Source organism: Thunnus maccoyii, chromosome 10 (assembly GCF_910596095.1).
Source record: "Thunnus maccoyii chromosome 10, fThuMac1.1, whole genome shotgun sequence".
Lineage (NCBI taxonomy): Eukaryota > Metazoa > Chordata > Actinopteri > Scombriformes > Scombridae > Thunnus > Thunnus maccoyii.
Genome location: NC_056542.1, coordinates 28,615,457 through 28,636,107, shown reverse-complemented (window position 1 = coordinate 28,636,107; position 20,651 = coordinate 28,615,457). Strand labels below are relative to the sequence as shown.

Below are 20,651 nucleotides of genomic sequence, written 5' to 3'. Positions count from 1 at the left end.
GAATACTGTTGTGTAGAGAGACCTGGCAAAACAAATACAGGCTTTTTGACCATTTCTCACATTCCTGTATGTAAACATCAAACCATGTTCAGTTACTGAGTCTCCAAATGTCATTGAAATGACACGTTCAGTTGTAGCTTGTATGGAGTCTGTAGTATGCCACTAAAATAATTAGACTTTTACAGTGTTTAATAACAATCCATTAATAAACTGATACATTTGAGTAATTATATGTTGAGGAAATAAAATTGCATTTAAATGAGACAGTAGAAATGTCAAAGTAAACAAAATATTAAAATGATCATTAGATTTAGGTCTTTAAATGATAAATTTCATTGAATACAAAATTAATCTTAAAAGACTTAAAAATTTTCACCTGTCTGATTATCATATTCCATTTATTTCTTTGCACATTTAGTTTCCATTTCATGGTCACTTTGAGTTGCGTGAGCAGTGTGTTACCTAAAATAAACTATTAATGCCTTTATTGATGTGATTTTAATTAAATGAATTTATAAAGTATCTTTAACAACGGTTTAAAAATCTATTAATTTGACACTGTGAAATTCTGTAGTCATTCCCCATATACCAGGAACTACATGGTCCAGAAGTAGTGACTCCACGAAGGATAAAACACTTAATACTTCTATTAGGCTATTAACTGACTGTAATGTTAAAAAGTAACTAAGTAAAGGTTGAAGCATGACAAATTCAGACATATCCCAGGTTACAACAATTAGTTCAGCTTTATTGTTATTTATACATCACTGATACATTGTATTCTGGTGAAATAATTGGAAGAATTATCCATATTATTCTTTGTGACTCTCCACAAGGACACAAATACTGGTGTGGAAGACCAGAAAGGGGGGAAGAAAGCTCATTGGGGGAGGGTTACGCACTGTACTCTCTTCCCTTCACCTGCCATCATCTGCCTGTCAGAAGTCAGTCTGCCTGCCTGCATACCTACCTGACTGAGACTCACCTGACAGCCACATGAGGAGAGAAACCGAGCCCTGCTGCCGTGTTTATACAAGTTCAACCCCCCTTCCTACCTTTAAGTAATCCTCCTTTTTAGACACACAGAGCATTAGGGCATACCCTTATTGATATTGGTAGCAGCAAGCTTTCTACTAACAGTTAACATCTTAATGATCTAAACAAAAAAGTACTGTACAGCTACTGCTAAGAGAATCTAAGAACCTGGCGTTGACGCTTTTACACCAGATTAAAGTGCTAGAAGCAACCCACCAATCCACACTTTATTATATATATGTATATTTATATAGCATTTTCATATATATATATATAGATATATATATATATGTATGTGTATATATATATATATGGAACAAATCTACTATTTTAACATTAATTTACAGGGTAATATACATTATATTGTAACAGCTGAAATATCAGCACAAATAGATCACTGTCACACTTAACAGCAAAATATATATGATTATATAAATCCATATATAATCATATATACCAATATATAATTGTCATATATGCATGTAAAACAGTTAACCACGTCTCAGGCTTTTCAAATGATACCCAGAAAAGCAACTGTGTATCAAGACGTAAAAGCTTTACAAGTTTCTCTCTTGAAAGAGCGACAGGTGGCGGCAAAAGTGCCACGACCTGCGGGTATTTGAGGTCACATGACAGTTATTTGCATATTCCACAAATCTATTGCAACACGTTACTGTCTACAAACAGTACAGCCAGCATCCTGCGAGAGGAGCTGGTGTTAGCTGGACTCACACGTACACCCACTGAACAGAACATTACGACGATGGGTGATCTGATTATAGCTATGTGCTTTCAGATGGTGTGCTATGACAGTGAACAACAGGAGGACTACAATACACAATACTCTATAGTTTAGCCTCAGAAGACAACCCAAAACTGTACTGTACTGTAAAAAGACTCACCTGTCCCCCCCCCACAGCAAATATTCTCTTCTCTGAGCTAAGTGTCATCGTATCCTGCTGCTGATGCATTTTGTAAATCGGTGTTTTACCACAAACCAGACACTCCACCACCATCAAGAGTAATGGAATGTGTTCAGCTTTTTTGTTAGCTTGCCTTTCTCTTCCTCTAACTGGGTCTCTCTCCGTCAAGGCTGACAGCACAGTGAGTAACATCCTACTGAATGAACAAAGTTCTAGGGGGTTTGAGAGGGTGCTGGGGATTCCTTGAGGTTCTGTAAAGTTCAGATGCACAATCTGGACCAGTAGGGCAGTTCTCTCTTCTCACAGCAGTCCCAAACCTCAGCCACCATCATCTTCACCACCTCTCAGGTGAGAGGAGCTCCGATGGTCATTTCCTCTTCAAGGCCCGATGGTCCCTTTTACCTTTCTCTCCTTCCCTGCTTCCCTCTCTTCATCCCTCGGATGCAACCTCATCTCACTGTATTTTCACCATGATTTTCACTGCTTTACACACTCCCCCCTACTCTGCAAAGAGGCTGCACAAGGCTGTAACAAGATACACACAAAGGTAATTTTTCACAAAGAAAAAAAGCTCCGTAATAACTGCAGTAGTAATGCACAACAAGCATCCGATAGCTGGCTTCCACCCTGGGGAGCCCTGGTGATGTGCAGTTAGGTTTGGGACGTTGCCATAGTTCTAAGGAGGAGGACTCCTTGGTTTGCCCTTTTGCAGGACTTTCCCTGTGGTGCACTGTCTTGTTATTCAAAAGCCCAGATCTCTATGTCCTGCACATAGAAATCCTCCTTTTTTGACAGCATGGGGTTCCCAAATGTTTTACAGGAGTGACTCCTGCCGTGGTAAAGGTCTCCGTCCAGCCACAGGCCAAACTCACCACTGAAAGACAAGAAAGGAAAATGAACTTAAATCAGGTGGCCACAAACTTCTCTCCAGGTTCACATCTTCTGTAGCATCTTTACTGGGAACCAAACTTACTTTTGCACTATGAGAGCAGCTACTGCAGCATATCACACTTTTTAATAGCATTATTTTACTTTACCTAACTTGAAAGTGTATTGCTTGACATATCACTGCATATCTTTAGATTATCATAAAAAATGGTCCTTTGGTTCCCAAACCAACCCCGTCCTTTCACTGCACAGTCAATGATCATCTGTCAGGATACTGGATGTCACACTGCACTTTCACACTGTATCAGATTCAATGACAGAGACTAATAATAACTTTATAATGTTGCTACAAAAGTTGCATTTTTGTCATAAAGCTTGAGAAGCAGCTTGAGCTCACCTGCCTCCACCAAAAGCTAAGGAGTCCATATCTCCTTTGATGAAGAACATGTTGTCACCTGTCCATTTGTACACCTGTTGCAGACACAATAGAGCATATATTAGAAGATATTTCATGACATATTCAGTATTGACATAATCTAATATTCTCTATTCAATACTCTTTATCTTGAAGAGAACAGAACAAACGCAGTGGGAGGATCCCGAATCAACATCTGAAAATTCAGTTAGAGCTATCAGACACACTCAAAGGAAATGTCTCATCATCAGATTTCTATATTCCTGTCAAAGTCCTCTGATGTCAACTATGTTTAGAGCAAGTCAGATGAATCTGGGTTTGGATTGTATTCAGACATTTAGTTGACCATTGTGATTGTGATGTTAGCAATTCTTCTGAAGGCAAAACATTTGTTTATGGAAAAATGAGACAATCCAGAGAAAAACTGGTGCAGTCTCATTCACTAGTGCTAGAAATGTTCTTTGCGCACAAGATAAGTGTGCACACAAAACTACCATTGGATTCATGACATGTGCACTCTGGCCAATTTTGATCTTACCACCGTGTGTATGTTAGTGAATCAGAATCATTCTCAACTGACAGGCGCATGCCCGCTATGGATAATAAGCATACTACCATGCCCCCATTTCTCTATATAAGGAAAGCGATGCAGCAGTGGAGAGAGCTGTCAATCATTGCAAAGAGGGCTGTGATGGTAAAAATGTAGAAAAACTTTACTGCTTGTGAAATGCAAACAATAGTTTCAGAAGTAGAAGCCAGAAAATGCAGATTTTGCTAGTAAACATGTTAATGGCCCAACCGTTTGGAGCCTGATTGTGAATCCTGTATACAGCCTGCATAACTGTTGCACCACTACCATGCACTACGTTTGTAACAAAATAAAAAGTTAGTAAATTTGTAGATCTGTGGAATTGTTTGAAATAAATATCTACTGCTGAGCCAGGTGAGCATCGTCTTTCATCTCTGTCCACAACAGGTTGTGATGTAGTGAAAGCAGAGCGTCGTCCCTGTACCTCTACTGAACTGTCAGGCTGTGAGGACACTGAACAGGCTGCTGCTTAACCAGCTGCATATATCACATCTGATGCTGTCACATTCCAATAAGGAAATTCAGATATACAAGCTATTCTCATCTAAAAGTTGGAATTATATTAATATATTAATAATTTCATTACATCTATGATGTAATGATGATTTATGAATGACATCTTAGCTATTCATTTTATAATTAGTAAATAAATGGTGTATTATTAGCAATTTCATGTTTTTAAATGTTGTATATTTAGACCCAATCATTTTTTATGATTTGTGCGTAGGCATGGTCTAAGGCTGTTCTAAATTTGTTCACAGGGTAAGAACAAATTCAGGTAAACATGTTGATGAATCCTGGATTTGTGCTTGAAATGTTTAAGTTTTCACGGTTTAAACTCAGATTTGTGCATTAGCACTGTTTGTGAATGAGGCCCAAAGTATTTCTTTCAGCCTTTTCATCTCAGTGTCCCTGGGTGGAATCCATTTAGTGTAAAGCTCAATGTTGAGGCAACGAGAGCATAATAGAGAAGGCAAGTTACGAAACACTTAACACCACTGAGTTGTGAGGCTTTAGAGTAATTTACAAAGAAAGACAATCATGTAACTGTATCATGTATAAGGATGTTATAGATGTGGATAGAAAGATGTTTATCACTGCATGTATGGGCAGCAGAATGTGTTTGAGTGTCACATGCATTAAGAACAGCATGTGACTATGAGAGCATGTTTGCAGTATATATGTTCTATGGTGTACTGCACTACACTCAAGTCTCATTCTTTTATTTTGCCACATTAGCAATGAATTAGTAAATTACACAGCTGTTTAAAGTCTGCACTAAGTATACACACTTTGCTTCAGACAGTCTTTTTCTAGAGTGTTTTCAGTTCCACACAACAGTGTGGTGTTAGAAATGTGTCTGCTTTTACAGCAGTATTAATTGACCTTTTGGCTACTTGGGGGCCATGGAAAAATCTGTGAAAACAACACTGACATATTATCACCTTATAAAGTTCAGATGTCAAACGTGTAAGCAAACAATTGCTTATTTATGCATCCAGCAGACACAGAGCAACATAAATATTCATTTGGAGTCATGTTTCTGTGCACCCGATGAATGTTCAATATTCACTCTCTTTTTACTCTGTTGACTCCACTAACTCCTGAGAAAAATATCCAAATGCTTCACTGTGTTCACCAGCTAGTCACTAACTTAGTTTGTCATTTGGCTTTCTCATAGCGTTTCCCCTGAAAGCAACTTCCTTCTGCAGCTGCTGAGAGTGAACCAAAACAGCAAAGACGCAGAGTGTAAAACCAAAACAATGAGCTAAAAGAAGCTAAAAAGCCCTGTAGAGCTGAGGTGAGTAATAATACTCTGTGGGTTTGTCACTACCAGCAAACCCTTCCACATTACACACAGTGATTTGACCCATTGTTCATATTACAATATTGATTAGTGCAACTTTAAAGCAATAACAGCCATACATAGATCAGTTCTTCTTGGTGTCCTCTAAGCATTAAGTATATTGTATATTAAAAAATACCCCCTGCTTATCTAATGTCTAAATCTAAAACTTAATTTAAATTTCAGAAAACGTTATATTTAACAGAAATCCAACATCTTCAAGCAGAGGAGGGCAGTGTACCTCAAACTCTGGATTGAAGGTGAAGAGGAAGGTCTCTCCGGTGCCATAAAAGCCATCACTGACTTTAAAAGGCTCAGATGCCAACGCACCAAACACCTGGAGAAACAAAACACAAGAGAAACTGATTACCGTCTACTAGGAACATCTCTAACCTCAATAGGAAAGTTAGGAGAAACTTATGTTACAGTAAAACCTCTACAGTATGTTTCTGTTGAATTTGCAGCTTACCTGGCCGTCGCTGTCCTTAATGACCATGAGCACTGGGGTATCCTGGCCCTGCATGGCTCTGTACAGTGTCTTAATGCTCATGCCATGCTTTGATGTGCCAAAGGCCAACGTCCATGGGTACCCGATGGTCCGTGGTGGGAGATTCTTGGCAAGCTGTGTGGAGAGAGGGAAATAATAAAGAAAAAGGAGGTGAAAAAAAAGAGAAAGGAAATGAAACACTGAAAGGCCACAGCCGCCAATGCTCAATTACATCTGCAGTGACCTTTTAACACCGTCTGGCGTTTATAGAGGAGTAACAGGGCTCCAAACACCAAGAGCCGTCTCAGGAGAAAGAGAGGTCCAGCACTCCCTGAGAGAGCCTGCTGCTGACAGCCTTAAGGATTAACAGCGGCTGTGGTGCATAGGGAGATAAAGCCCGCAAACGCGCTGGACTAGCAGTGCAGTGTATGCTTCATTTTAATGGCCAGATAAAACAAGACACTGCCTGAAACATGGAATTAAAGTGACAACTTTTTTTACAGAATTCTGCTGCACCATTTCTGCTGTGTGGAACAAAGACCTTTCAACGTTATGTTCATTCTCCAATAATTCATCAGTCTCTAAACGCTTTGCTCTTTTCTTGTTGGTTCAGCACATCCTCCTGTGGTGGAGCTAAAGCAGGTCGTGTAATCAGCGGGCTGGAAACGTTGCCATGAGCAGATGAGCCCCGATTTGGCTCACCTCTGCACCGCTGTGAGCCGGGTCTAAGCTCCCAGCTACGTCCTCAGGGTGATTAAAAGGAAGCCGCAATTGGCAATCTATTGGTCAATATGCCAACTGGGACTCATTTGGAGACACGTGTGTGTTTAGGTGTGTGTGCATTAACCCACAATGCCTCCAAGGTATACACCACGTTTCCAACAACATAAAAAGTTAGTGACAGAGATTTCCCTTTATGGGTGTATCCCACAGCTACATTCTTTGCCTTTGATTATTTGTGAGACTTAATGTTGATGAAATTACTTAAAATCACATCAATTTTAAATAATGCAGCATATAATAAAGTACATGTTCTCTTCTGTGATCATGAATCATATATACAGTACTTGTTGTTACCTGTTAGGGTTGGTTACTGGTTTCTGTACCTGATGTGAGGAGTCATCAGGTCACCTACATGCTACGACTCTGTCTATAAATACTATTCATGTAGAATATATTCCTCCACCCACCAGCAACTAACGCAAAGTAGATGTGCAGTGGGCAGATGTCTCATTGTTATTACAGCCGTGAATACATTTACTTCCCAAGTACAATGTTGTAAAATAAGGGTGGTCCAGGAATGGATGACTTAGTTTGTTTAACATGCACCAAATTTGAAAGTGAAATAACCAGTGAGTCCTCTGTTTTTGCATGATAGCATTCAAGTCTGCCACATGACACAACAAAAGCTACATCTTGAATGGAAAATGCATATATGTTACATAAACGATATGCTTTGTAGAGGGTTGTGTGTGCGTAGTGTTGCAGCGTCTACCTTCTCTATCTGGTCGGCCTCCAGGAGATCGCTGGGTTCTCTGAGGTTGGGTTTGAATGTTTCGGGCTCCAGCTCGGTCTTGATGGACGTCGTGCCATGCTTGGAGTTCACCTCTTCCTTGGTGGTGATCTATAAATACACATTTATTGTCAGAGATGCATGTAAACTGACAAGGAGTGGTTTAACTTGAGCTCCCAGAAAGCACTGATACTGGATGGGGTTCAATTATAGCCAGTATTTGTTGCATCATATCAGGCTACTAAAACAACAGTTTAAACTAGTTAGGCTATCTAGAGCAGTAACACCTAACAAGCTACAACTTGAAACAGAGCTAGGCTGATGTTATGTTTACACTGAGTGAGACTGGAGTAGGGTCAAATGTAGAAACTGTAGTGGTAAATAATGAATTCTAGATAAGGGATAAAGGCTGGGATGAGAGGGGTAACATGAGGAAACTAGCATTTAATCATAGCCTAACCTGAGCAACAAAGCTCTCATTTCAACATTTGTGTGTTTTGAATCCAGCACTTTTCCTGCCAAAATTATAAACGCAGTGTTTTCTAGCATCACACTGATAATACAACAATTTGATGATGACAGCTGAATATCTTCCTGCCTCTCTCCATCACCAGATGACTAGGATTGGATTGGCAGAACTGGGAGAGTGGGCAAAGACACTGTCTGGGAGAGGAGAATGCAAAGTGAATAGGAAATCTACCCAATGAATAATTTGCACTGCACTGTTTGACATTTTCTCTGACCAGCGGACTGTTTGGGTTATTTATCTTTCTCGATAACAGAGGCTGATTGTGAAGCGCTTTGCCACTGCTGGCTGGGATGCTCTCATGTTTCAGTCCTCATTCAAATAGGGCCTACCTGCATTGTCCTCACAAAACATCATTCACCTGTCAGGGGGAGTCTTACTTCCATCCTCTCACTGACACACCATCTCTTTTTCCTCCAATGCTTTGACCATCTCTTGTTCAGTCCTCATGCAGGCCACATTCCTTACATACAGCTCATTTGAGCATCAAAGATAGCTTTCCTTTTTAAGAAAAAAAGGGAATTTCCTATAAAAACACACATTTCTGCATGCTCTATGTAAAACCTACGTACAGCATAAATCTATAGCTGGCACAAATACCTAATAACTACCTTATAGGTTCACCAGACTGATCTAGTGGGTTAAAGCATTAAAGATGTCATGACAGAGGGTCTAAGAAGGAAAGCCTGACACATGGAGATAAGGCTGCTGTCACGTGAAATCCTCATCACTGTAATGAAGTGATAAAAAAAATGTTTTCAGTCAAATTCTTGGGAGGTTATTCCCAATTTAGCCCAATAGGTCTTGTGAGCCCAAAAACTCATGAAACCTACTTAACCAATGACGTTTATTTTAAGCAATGGGGAAATGTGTTTTTGAGGATAGTATGCAACAGCAGCAGCTGCTAAAGTCCTGCAGTATGGACCCTAAAGGAGACCATGTTGGTGTGGACGAAGGGGGGCAGACAGGGCTGTCAGGGCACCTGGAGTCGTTTGCAGAGTGAGCGCAGATCTTCACTGTTTAGAGCATCAATCCGACGGTGGTACTCCGTCAGAGACACTACCTGGTAGTACAAAAACAGGAACAGGTGGAAAATAAACTCCTCAAGTTCTATTGCTTGCCATGAGGAAGGAAGGATGTGTTTTGGAAGGCATTGTGTGCACTAAGTACTATGATTCAATAAAGGACTTGGCTTAAGGCCAATTTTGAGAGTTTACTTTGGGTAAAAGTGAAGGGCACTCAGTCATTTTGCATGTTTGTGTAATATGTTCAGAAGGATCACCATTAGATGCTGTTTTATTAACAAGATTCGGCAAACCTGCTGTTCTAACTTCATACTGGATTTGGATTTGAGCCTATTTAGTGAGAATCTAACTCGCAGACCAAAGGATAGAAACAACAGCAAACTAAAGGACAATTAACCTTATTTTTCTACAACCCAAATGCAAAAAACCTACACAAAATACAATTACTGTCAATAAGAAAGCTGCTCAGAAATAAAAGTTTTGGTGCAGGAATGCACAACAAAAAATAGGTCTGAGCGATACAACAACACTTGCCATGCCAAGTCCATGAACAGTAAACAACTCTGTTTGGTAGCAGCAAAAATCCACAAAACTACAACCCAGACAGACCAACACAATGACCAACTAAGCATGGCTTCATTCCAACAAAGTTACACCCCACGCTGCATACTCCACTGAGAGCTACTGCTTCTGTTCTGCCACTGTACTAACGTTGGCGTATAATAGTCCACCGTGTCTCAGTACAGAATAGATAGTTGAAGCCTTGTGCATGAGATAAACAAACTCACAAAAAACATACACATACAGTTATATTAACTAAATCCATTAATTATTAGGTCTTCTGACAGGGGTCTTGTTAAACACTCTCAGAGCACAGATGGCATAAGCTGCCTTTAATTAATTACTTTTATCTGAGCTGAGAATCTTTTACTCACCTTGTTGCTACCGATGTAAAGCAACTTTTTTTGGAAACAAGCTGCCTTTTTTTTTTTTTTTTTTTACAGCTCTCAATAATACAGCAGAGAAGGTAAACTACCGACCTCATAAGAAATGCGTCTGAGACACACTTCACCTAAAGTGAGGCACCCACTTCGGTACACTTGTCCCCTGAAAACGGCTAAGCTAACAAGACATTTCAAATAGCTTTTATCTTTAGAGATCAATGTCAAGAAGAAGGTCAGCATTTAAAGGTGACCAGTAAGATAAATAAAATCACAAGTAGCTAAGTAACAGTCATTTAAGCAAGCTATAAACTCAATATGATATCTGGTGACTGAAAAATATCTGTTAATGTAACATAATGTCAAAGAAATTGGTGGAAAGGCTGCATGTTGTAAGTGCCACCTTGCTCTGGAAACTTTCAGACAGCTTACAGAGACACACACAGCCGGATACATCGTGCCAAGAGGACAGACAACGGATGAGAGCTGTGTCCTGACTATCAAATAGTGGCGAGATAGTGGCCACTTTGTTTAACCTCAGTCACTGAACTAGACCGGACCGGCTAAAGGGCTAGCAGGCTAGTTAGCTTCGCTAGCGCGACTTGCTAATAACAACAACAACAACAAGAATTTACATCGCTGGAGACTGAAATCATGAACTAGACACAAGGAACATACACAGGTATACTTCGGGGTCAGCCGTTTCTCTGAGTCCTTCACCCTCCTAGAAAACATGTCTTGCTTTCTGGGCGAGGTTGAAGCTGGGAAGTCTCATTACAGATCCTGTAAGTTCTCCCTGTGTAGCCCCGAGACGGAGTTGGTTTGTAGCCTGGCAGCCTGCTTCACTAAAATAGAAACATTTTTTCCAGTGGGGTCTTTACGCCGTGTGATTTGTGTGACATCACTACAATCCAATGACAACAAGGGACAGGAGGGAAACCAGCTCCCTATTGGTGGAAAAAACGATGATCCCACCCCATAACAGAAGGGATTTAAAGAGACAGTAACACCACTCTCTCCTGCTGAATTTTTTTTATGGATTTTGACCGATACTTTCCCAGAGTGACAAAAAGAGGGGGAAAGTTAAAATGAATTAACAAATAAATAAGAAAATTAAAAGTCAATCTTTTTGTTCAACACAACTATATTTGTTAGAAAAAACTTATTTTGATCTTTGAAGCTCCATGAAAAAAGGTGTTGCTTAAATTTGGTCAACACCACAAAGTAAAGCAGCAAGTTCCTATTTACTTATTCAAATGTAATGGATCATGTAGCCCCTGTTTGCCAGAAGTCCAGGGACAAACAAATCAGTCCATTTTGTTTCCTACATCATTCATTTACATTAAAATTTAAATCCAGGTCTCTGTGTCCATCGTATCAATTTCTTCATACAATGAATGCATCCTTTTCATTATCCACAAGCTTGTAAACAATCTCATTTGACTAAATCCCATCCACTCTGTGCTTGGTGCACCAGTGTACATTCACATGGCTGAATATCTAGATGGACAACCCTCATCTATGCTTCCTAAGTCTTACTTCCACATTCTGTAATAAAGAGGGGTTTGTTTGACCAAAAAAAAAAAAGAAAGAAAAATTGAACATCAGTGCCACATGGGTTTTGGGGATTTCATAACCAAAAAAAAGTGAAGTTGCTCAATGTTTACATTGCCTGCATATGTTGAGCAACTCATTATGATGTTAGCCTTTTGCCATTCAGCAAAATAGGTTGCCAAATGCTGACCAACTATAGTGACAGCCACACAACATGTGATGAATCTACAATACACTGACTGAGAAGAGTAAACAATTACACAAACATGCAAAACACTTTGGTTGGAAGTTCAGAGAAGCACATTTCCAAGCAAAGCAAGTGTTCACACAACTTAAATGTGATTTAAAGTTCACAAAATCATCAAATCAAGAAATGCAGTACACAGAAGTGCAAAATACAGAAGCAGAATACAAAACTAAGGCTTGACGACTACACAGTTCTGATGGATTAAAAACCAAGATCAGCACAATACATTTACACTTAGCACTGCATAATGGAAGCAAATTAACACAATTGTTTAACATGTAATTTAACATATAACAATAAAGTTTACAATACACCACGTAAGATTCTGGTTTCACAGGTTATGGATTAATCCATAGTGGATAACTAATTCATTAATCCATGACTGTGAGGCTGGCTTGAGACAACACAACAGGTACACTTGTGGCAAGGTGAGGGAACAGTTTTAGCTCAGGAGACCTTACCTCCCATTCTTTGACATTGAGGTCAGTGATAGGCTCGTCCTCAGCGGTTTCTGACACCTCGTTCTTCTTGACAACCATAAAGCCAGGCTCTTGTCCCATCCCCCTGACCCCCTCACCGTACATATCTGGGCTCCACTGCATGAAAAACACATACAGGTGGTCCGACCTAGAGGAAGAGACGCCGACAAAACTATGAGATAAGAAGCCTGGTTTTCCTAATACTGTATACAGTTTGTACAAAAACTATCATCTACATTACATCAGAATCTTAAGAATATTAAGACCAGTGCCAAGGATTTTGAGCTAAAATTTAAAGCTGAGCAACATGTTCTGGAATAGACGCCTTTTTCTGTGTCTATGCCAAAAATGTGTTTTTCTTTGTGCTGAGCCATGTAGTTTAATGAAAAGAGAGATTTCTAAGACATCTCTCAGATTGTGAAAAAGACTTTTTATTGTTTCCCCTGCGCAGCGCACCTGACAAGTACCTGGAGCGTAGTTGTTTTGAAAATTAGTCGTACAACCAAAATGATTTGATCCATTGTTAATATGAAAACACTGATTAGAGCAACTTTGTGATACATAGTGAATGGACAGTTTCTTGTGAAGTGTCGTGGTAATGATAAGAAACGTTTCCTTTTTTTGCTCCTATTCTATGACTTTGGGTTTGCACCTCCCCATGCCCCACTGCCCAGTCATGTAACAGAAGAAGAAGCCTTTTCATGTCAACCATGTAAACAGTTTAGGATGTGATATGATAGTATGACAAAGCTCATGAAAAAATCACAAACAAATACAGACCACAGCTTGTGTCATGTTGCTAGGGCTGGTGGACATGAAAGAGATGTGGCAGACGCAGTAGGTTGAGCTGTATTCAGTGTCATGGTTGTGTATGGCTCATTCAGTAGCTTCCCTTTCTTCCCACACTATTGCCAGGGCACTTAAAGACACATCATGCGGGTCGCCTCCCATCTAGGTCAAGCTACAGAGTCTAGCAACGTCTGAAGAAAAAAGGAGTATGAGCCGCTGTGTTGTCAGTTTATGATCACTCCTCCCACGCACTTTTGCGTGCTTGCAGTACCAAGAAAAACAAGTAAAAATAATGGGCCTCATTATTTTTATCCTAAAACGCTCTGACTTGTCTTTGTGAGGTTTGCTCGTGCGAGTGTTTCAAGTCAGATTCAGAAAAGTCTCTCAACTGCCCTTACTTGTAAACCTTTGGTTTCAGCCTGGTGAATGCCACCTGTTCATGAGGAGAAGCGTTTTCCTGAGATGTCATCATTAGCATAATCAACGCCCCTAAAATTGGTAATAAAAGGCTCCATGTTCCGCTCCATTTGTGGGCGAGTTTCATTCACAGAAATGTTACAAATAGTAAAAACAGCGTGCAGTTTCAAGTCCTGTTTTCAGAAAGCAGCAGACAAACATGTAACAAATTTAGGAGCGTCAGTAGCAGCAGACCTGAAGCAGTTAGAAAATATGAATCCAGCTGCCGTGTCATCAGAGCAGCTCTGCACTGTGACAGAAATATAGAGAGAATGCTTTGACGTGGAGTTAGATGCTAAAAAACCTCTTTCTAAAGCAAAGCTGTCTGTGATGGGAGGTGGTCATGTGACAGTCACAGAGATATTAGAGGAGAGAATATTATAGTCTGATGATACTGGACAGAGACCTGCAGAGAGACACTGAGGCAGCTGTCAGAGTGAAATATAGAAGTTTTGGTGCCAAATTATGGCAATAAAAATCATAAAATCTAAAAATACCTTTCAGTAAATTGGCAGCTATGATGATGAATATATGGTAAACAGAATATACATTTGCATTAAGTTTCTTTTAGTAAGATTTAATTTTTTGTTAATTTCAGTATCATATTTAAACTCCAAAACAATTCAAATTAGGACGTTATAATTTTAAGTCAAACAAGTGTTTCTCTCCAGTGAAGAAAGGCAGAGACGATCTATTGATGACACGTACGACAGGCCTGCACCACTTGTAAATTTTGTTCGTACCTATGAGAAAAATGGTGAATGCCACAAATGTTCTTAATCACTCTTACGTGCATTTTAAGAATGAATCTGTTTGTATGAGTGGTTCTTGCATGAGGCCCAATGAGTAGTAACATATACAAGCTCCATCTTCTAATACTAGCTTTGAATCTGACATGATGTCCCTATGCTATTATCCCCAAGAGCAGCCTCCATCACAGCAAACTCTGATTTCCAGGTGGGAAATGTTGTAGCTACGCAACCTGTGGATGAAAACAACAAAGCTTTAACAAGCAAGACTGCTCTGAAGTTCACAGTGAATAATGAAGTGAGGGGGATTTCAGTGTTATTACTGCGCTCACTCACTCAATACGTGGCATAACCAAGAAGCATTTATGGCACCATGACCAACAAAAAGTCCATGCCTGTTTGTCTGAGTTAAATGTCTAGCAGCCTGAGAGAGCACCGTATGTGTTGCTACTGTAAAACTATAGACATGTGCTGAAAACAGAGAGAGAGATGTTGTGCAACTCAAGGTTAGGTTGGCCAAATAACTTATTAGATTCACCTCATGAAATTATTTCTATTTTTGTCCCTATGTCTCCTTGTCTCCTAAAAAGATACAGTAAACAAAGTTAATGTGCTGGAGTCATAAACCAACGACTCCGCTGTGTCCAATCAATTCCAGATCTTTCTCAAATGATAAAGTCACATATCAAGTCAAGCTATTAGCGCAATTGAGATGAATCCTATCTATTCATAAACATATTACGCAACTCTTGTGAAAGCAAATATTTCTTGTAGTGTGTCTCCTTCCTGTGTGAGGAGCTGTAATGTAATTACGCCTACTGCTGACTTGGCAACTGTACATCCAAACTGAGCAATCCAACTTGGAAAAAAAGACAAACAGGCCAAGTCTATTTTCACTTCACTTGATTCAAGATATTACACATGTTGGTGCAGGTCAGAAGAAGTTCATGCATTCTGAGGATACATTTGGGAAAACCATGAGCTTTGGAAAGGCCACACAGAGATCTTGCTTTAGTAAATCCTTACTGTTGCCATGGGTCGTGATTGTGTGTGTGTGTGTGTGTGTGCCCCAGAGCAGGAATAAAGTGTGTGTCTGTTTCCCTGCAGAGTGAATGAATAATAAATCATTTTGCTGTCTGGCAGAGGCAGCACAGGGAGATGGGCAGAAGCCACGGTGGGAGTCAGACCTGACAAAGAATGCATATTTGATTGGTTTCAAATATTAAAACAGCTAGAGGTGAGGTGCCTCAGTAACTCAGCTGACTATGGTGGTGTGTTAGGAATATGTTAGGATCAAGTCCCTGTAGCTTTCTATATTAAAAACAAAAGTCTGCTGCTTTGTATTTTTTTTCCATTTTAAATACTTTATGATTTCTTATATAGGCTATCACAAAAATGGTTCGCTTGTATTCAAATGCATTCATGCCAGGGTGAGTTGGTTAGTGGAAGACGTAGAGGAGGTACTGACCTCTCCTGCGGCACAGCAAACCAGTACTCGTGCTTCTTGCCCTGCTGAGCATACTGCTGCATGGAGGCGCTAGCGTTCGAAACAAACGTCTTCTTCATGGGCTTCCCCACCCGCAGACACAGAAACTTGTGAGAGCGGTGCTTCCGCCTCTCTCCAGACCCTGTACCTGAAAAAGGAAATTATCGCATAGTCACAAAAGCGTAAAAATGGGTATGGGTCTTTATAGCTACTGTAAGCATGGAAAATAGTTTATCTACCACAAAAATATTAGAACTTTGTTCTGTATCAAATGTCATCTTCTAGATTAATTGTACTTGTGTATTCCCTTCCTAAAAATTGTTTTATTTATGTGACCTAGTTTTATATGTTTTATTTACTGGCTATTTCAGCATGCATGAGTCATTTTTGTGCCAGAAACACAACACACACTATTGCACACTATAATTGATAGAAGAACTAAGTCTTCTGCCCACGGTACATTATCAATGGCCTATTATAAGTTCACAGCCCCAGGAAGCTGAATGAAATCACTGTGCCAGTGACATTGCACTGGACATGTTGTCAGCTCCTGGTTGGGCAGCACAACATAATGGCAATAATGACAGACCAAAAAATTCTAATCTGCTTAGACAATGCAGCTCAGTGGGACCAATTCAATTTTCAAAGTGCATTAATTTGGTCTTAATGCAGCTTGTTTTTGAAGTTGCTGCTGTTACTTGTGTGGGCTGTGCTAATGCGCACAGAATAAAGGGCAGCCCTGCTGAGATGCCTGTGAATTAGAAATGCTTTAGCAGCCTGGCTCTCTTTTTGACAATAATTGCCGGGGAGAAAATATAAATCTCTCTCCCACTGTCGTGGACTGTTTCTTCTTGGGGAGAGGGGAGGAAATTTTATTTGGTAATCACAACTACGTGACCAGTTAGAGTGCGTTATATGGCACAAAGTGAGTCAGTTAGTGTGACAGACTGAGGCCACTGTCAGATAAGAAGACAAAAACTGTGCTAACCACAGACTGATTAAAGGATGCTGCCATGGTTTTGCATATTTTAGCATATTAACTATTATTTACATTTATTTTACCAGCCTTTATCCAGAGCACACCTTGCTGTTTTTAGAGTAAATACCTAACTTCCAGGCAGTCACTGCTTTCCATTTATTCCAGTGCACTGAACATCATCTTATTTGAGATAGGTAATCCATCATGGTGAACATTCTGCTACCTTTATAAAGTCATGTTATCACTGTGCGGTAATAAAGTTGAGAAAAGGTGTTGGTGCGTTTAAGGAGGCACTGACTTGTGTGATTTGAAAACAGTCTACTTAAAAATACAACATTCACAAAAGTTAAACACTTAAGAATACCCATACTATCCTTAGCACCTATCAGTTTAATGTTGGATCACATGAGTTTAAACTAGCATATGGTATTTGATTCAAGGTGTTAAGGTAAACAGGTAGAGCTTTGGGAGGAATTACTAGTGAAACTCAGTAAAACTGAACTTGACGGATATAAGTTTTTAAATGTATTCAAAGCTATTTCAAGCTTGTGTGTGTCCTGTGCTTGATTATTAAGCATGGGGCTTTAGAAAAAACTGTGCTATTAGATATATTATGCAGCAAAGTTGGCTATAGTGAGGTATTATATGGGCTGCGAACCATGTAATGGTTCCATGAAGGTAAGAGAAGATAAGTGTAGCTCAGTTGTGGAATTGGCTGACTAGAAAGATATTTATTGGGGTTAAGCAGTGGCCTAAATGTTAGAGATTAGAGAAGCAGCCTGACTAGAAGGTCTTCAGTTTAATACCTGACCTGTATGATAAATTTGGGCAATAAAGTGAAAAAGCAGCACTTGCACCTTCCTCATTACCACCACTGATGTGCCCTTGAGCAAGGCCCTTAACCATAACTGCTCCAGTGGAGCTGCTCAGCAGCCAGCAGATCAGACTGTGGTTGTACTGGGCAGTGAGTGTGGTCAGGGTGTACCTGCTCAGCTGGGCTCTCAGTGAAACTTCCCTGAATAAAGGTTAAATGAATCTTGGTCAAAAGACGTGCAAACTTTGTTTTACAAGTATAGATTTAGTGAAGTATTTTCTAATGATAAAAAGGTAAAATGGTTGATTAATTAGTCAGTTACTTGTAGAAGGCCTGAGCGATGAGGGAAAAATGTTATGACCCAGAGGTCGTTTGAGCACGTTCAGGATTGGAGCATTTCTTTCTTCTTCTATTTGGTGTACAATTTTTGCAAAATTTTGCATTTAAAAATATATGTTATCTGAAATATATAGTGGTACAATAATGCTATGATGTCTTTCTTTTGGATGTTTGATCTATAACAGTGTCTCAGAATGTCTGCATGGCCAGAAACAAAAACAAACCAACTTACTACCTGTAGTCTACAGGGTTAAACATCTAAATCCACTGGTATGATCCTTTAATCTTAAACATGGCAATGAACACAAAATGCATTTATTCTAGGCTTTGTAGAATTTAGTATTTGTCTGAAAAACCAGAGAAGTATGTAAAATATAAATGACACCTCTGTGGATGCTGTCTCAGAAGGTGTTTTGATGTTGGGTTTAATCGTCACTGTGTTTCCCCTTTGGGTGCTGGGTGTGTTTGCGGCATTGTGGTGTTTGATAGGCTTTAGCTTATCGCCCGGAGGAGTGGCCCAGACCACCAGAGCCAGGGATCAAAGAGCTGCATAAAGCCCCATAAAGCCCGGCTAGCTTCACCAAGCTGATAACAACGGAGAGGCTGCGATTTCCCTTCGTCTTTATATTCCAATTACCAGCACCAAGGCAGAGTGGAAACGGAAAGGTTATCAAGAACTAACACGAGAGAACTGACTCTGAAGCAGACAGAGAGGAGAAAAATTCACTTTGATACTCCTCTGAAGAATATGGATGTAGAGCTGCAGCTTAAAGACAACATTAGGCCAGATTCATCACCTTAAATATCCTACACCTGTATTTCTAAAATACATTTTCTAACTGCGACTGAGTATGTGTGTTTACCCTCTGCAGAGTTCTGCGTGCCGTCCTTTTGCGTCTGTTCTACATTCTCCTTCTCCTCCTTCCCTTGTTGCATAGTGTCCGTTTTGGAGACCTCGGTCCCCTCCTTGGCATCCCCCTGTGGACTGGCTGAGACGGAGGGGGTGTCTGTGGCACCGGCGGTGGCTGAGCTTTGGGACCCCGGGCGAGAAGTGATGCTGCTGGGATCCTGGGCCTGGCTAGTGGTGCTGCTGGTGGTGGTAGTGGGTGTGCTTGGTGGCTTCTCTACACTGTGCTGCTTGGATCCCATGGGGGACTGGCTATCATTTTCTGTGGCAGTGTCTGGTGGATTGTCCTCTGCTGTGACAGAGGCTTTCGCTGCGGCGGGTTCTTCCTGCTGGCTGGCTGAGCCGTGGGCACTGGCTGGGACCTGGGAGCCGGCGCCGGTGGCCTCCACCTGGGTCACGGTTTGCACAGACTCTGTGGAAGCGCCAGAGGACTTGTCCAGGCGGAGATCCTCACTAGACGCTTGCTCTTCCTCCCGAATGGGGGACAGCTCTGACTCGGTGAAGACATCTTCTGAGATGGAGCCCTCGGTGCTGCGGGGGGCCGTGCTGCCACTGTCGTTGGCCCCTGGCTCTCTCAGGCGCTGCTCTGGATCCTTCTGGGAGGGATGTCTCTCAGCTGGCAGAGGCTCCAGGTCACTGGAGTATGGAAGAGGAGATATAAAACACATGCAACTTTACCAATAATAAAGGAATATTTTTACAACCTCTGTGGATTTCATGTTGGATGATTTGACATTTCCCTATATACTCTACAAAAGTGTACTGACTGTATTGTAAGGATGTGATTTTTAAGCACATTGGCCACATTTTGATCAATAATCCATCACTGAAAGAGAGAAAAACATAAAAGCATAAAGTGCATGCTTTTAGTTGATGAAAGCTTTATTTTAACAATTGACCTGGTCTGTTTTTGTAGAACAAGTAGTGTGTCTGGTATTTGAATACCAAATGAAATACATGTGAGTTCAATAACTACTTTGAAATACATCTACTCCCTCTGTAGATGAAGAATACAGAAGCTACAAATATCTAAATATTTTTCATTTCAAAAGCTTAACTGCTTCACTGTAAAGTCCATTCTCAGTTATGTGCACCAGAGACTTCAAGTTTTCACATCACAATTGTATAAGTTGCATACTAGACTAGTTGTGATGTCACAAATCATGCTTGATAAAAGAGATTTCCACACACTAAGATCTATGCAGCATTTCACTTTTATAATGTTGTAATGTTGTTACTTTAATAAAGTGAAATACTGCATAGATCTAAGAGTGCGGAAATCTCTTTTTATCAAGTTTGGACTCGTTGATGCTTCCAGCACCTTATAAAGATTAAGGCGGGTGGAGCGTTGGTAAAAAAAAAAAAAAATCAACAAATCATGCTTTTACTGTCTTCTAACATCTTAAACTCAGATTTAAGGTAAGCACAGAGAAAATGTTCCCCCTTCAGCAGATCAATGTGAAAACAGCCTTCTAGTGTCAAACTGCACATACATCATTTAAACATCTACAAAGTAACAATAAGCAAAACTTAAATGAACTAAATAATGCTGTCACACAAGATTGCTACTCGTGCTCCCATTCTGCCCGTCATTATTCAACAAATTGTCGAGCAAAATTCAAAAGATTGAACATGATAACTCTGCACTGCCAGGCTTTTCTGAA

The 20,651-nt window shown here is 40.2% G+C and overlaps 1 protein-coding gene across 6 annotated transcripts in view; it reads right to left on the bottom strand.

Annotated features, from left to right (window-relative positions):
* Nucleotides 1-727: 727 nt before the first annotated feature.
* oxr1a (oxidation resistance 1a) overlaps nt 728-20,651 on the bottom strand; it is a 157,509-nt gene continuing 137,585 nt past the window's right edge. For 3 of the 6 annotated variants that reach the window (XM_042423222.1, XM_042423221.1, XM_042423223.1), the window contains 9 exons: nt 18,944-19,623; nt 15,931-16,096; nt 12,451-12,616; nt 9,205-9,285; nt 7,679-7,807; nt 6,166-6,318; nt 5,938-6,033; nt 3,244-3,317; nt 728-2,832 (listed from right to left, as the gene is read on the bottom strand). In XM_042423222.1, the coding sequence (XP_042279156.1) occupies nt 2,697-2,832; nt 3,244-3,317; nt 5,938-6,033; nt 6,166-6,318; nt 7,679-7,807; nt 9,205-9,285; nt 12,451-12,616; nt 15,931-16,096; nt 18,944-19,623 (1,681 nt within the window). In that variant the 3' untranslated portion in view covers nt 728-2,696. The other 3 variants (XM_042423225.1, XM_042423224.1, XM_042423226.1) reach the window with 3 other exon arrangements.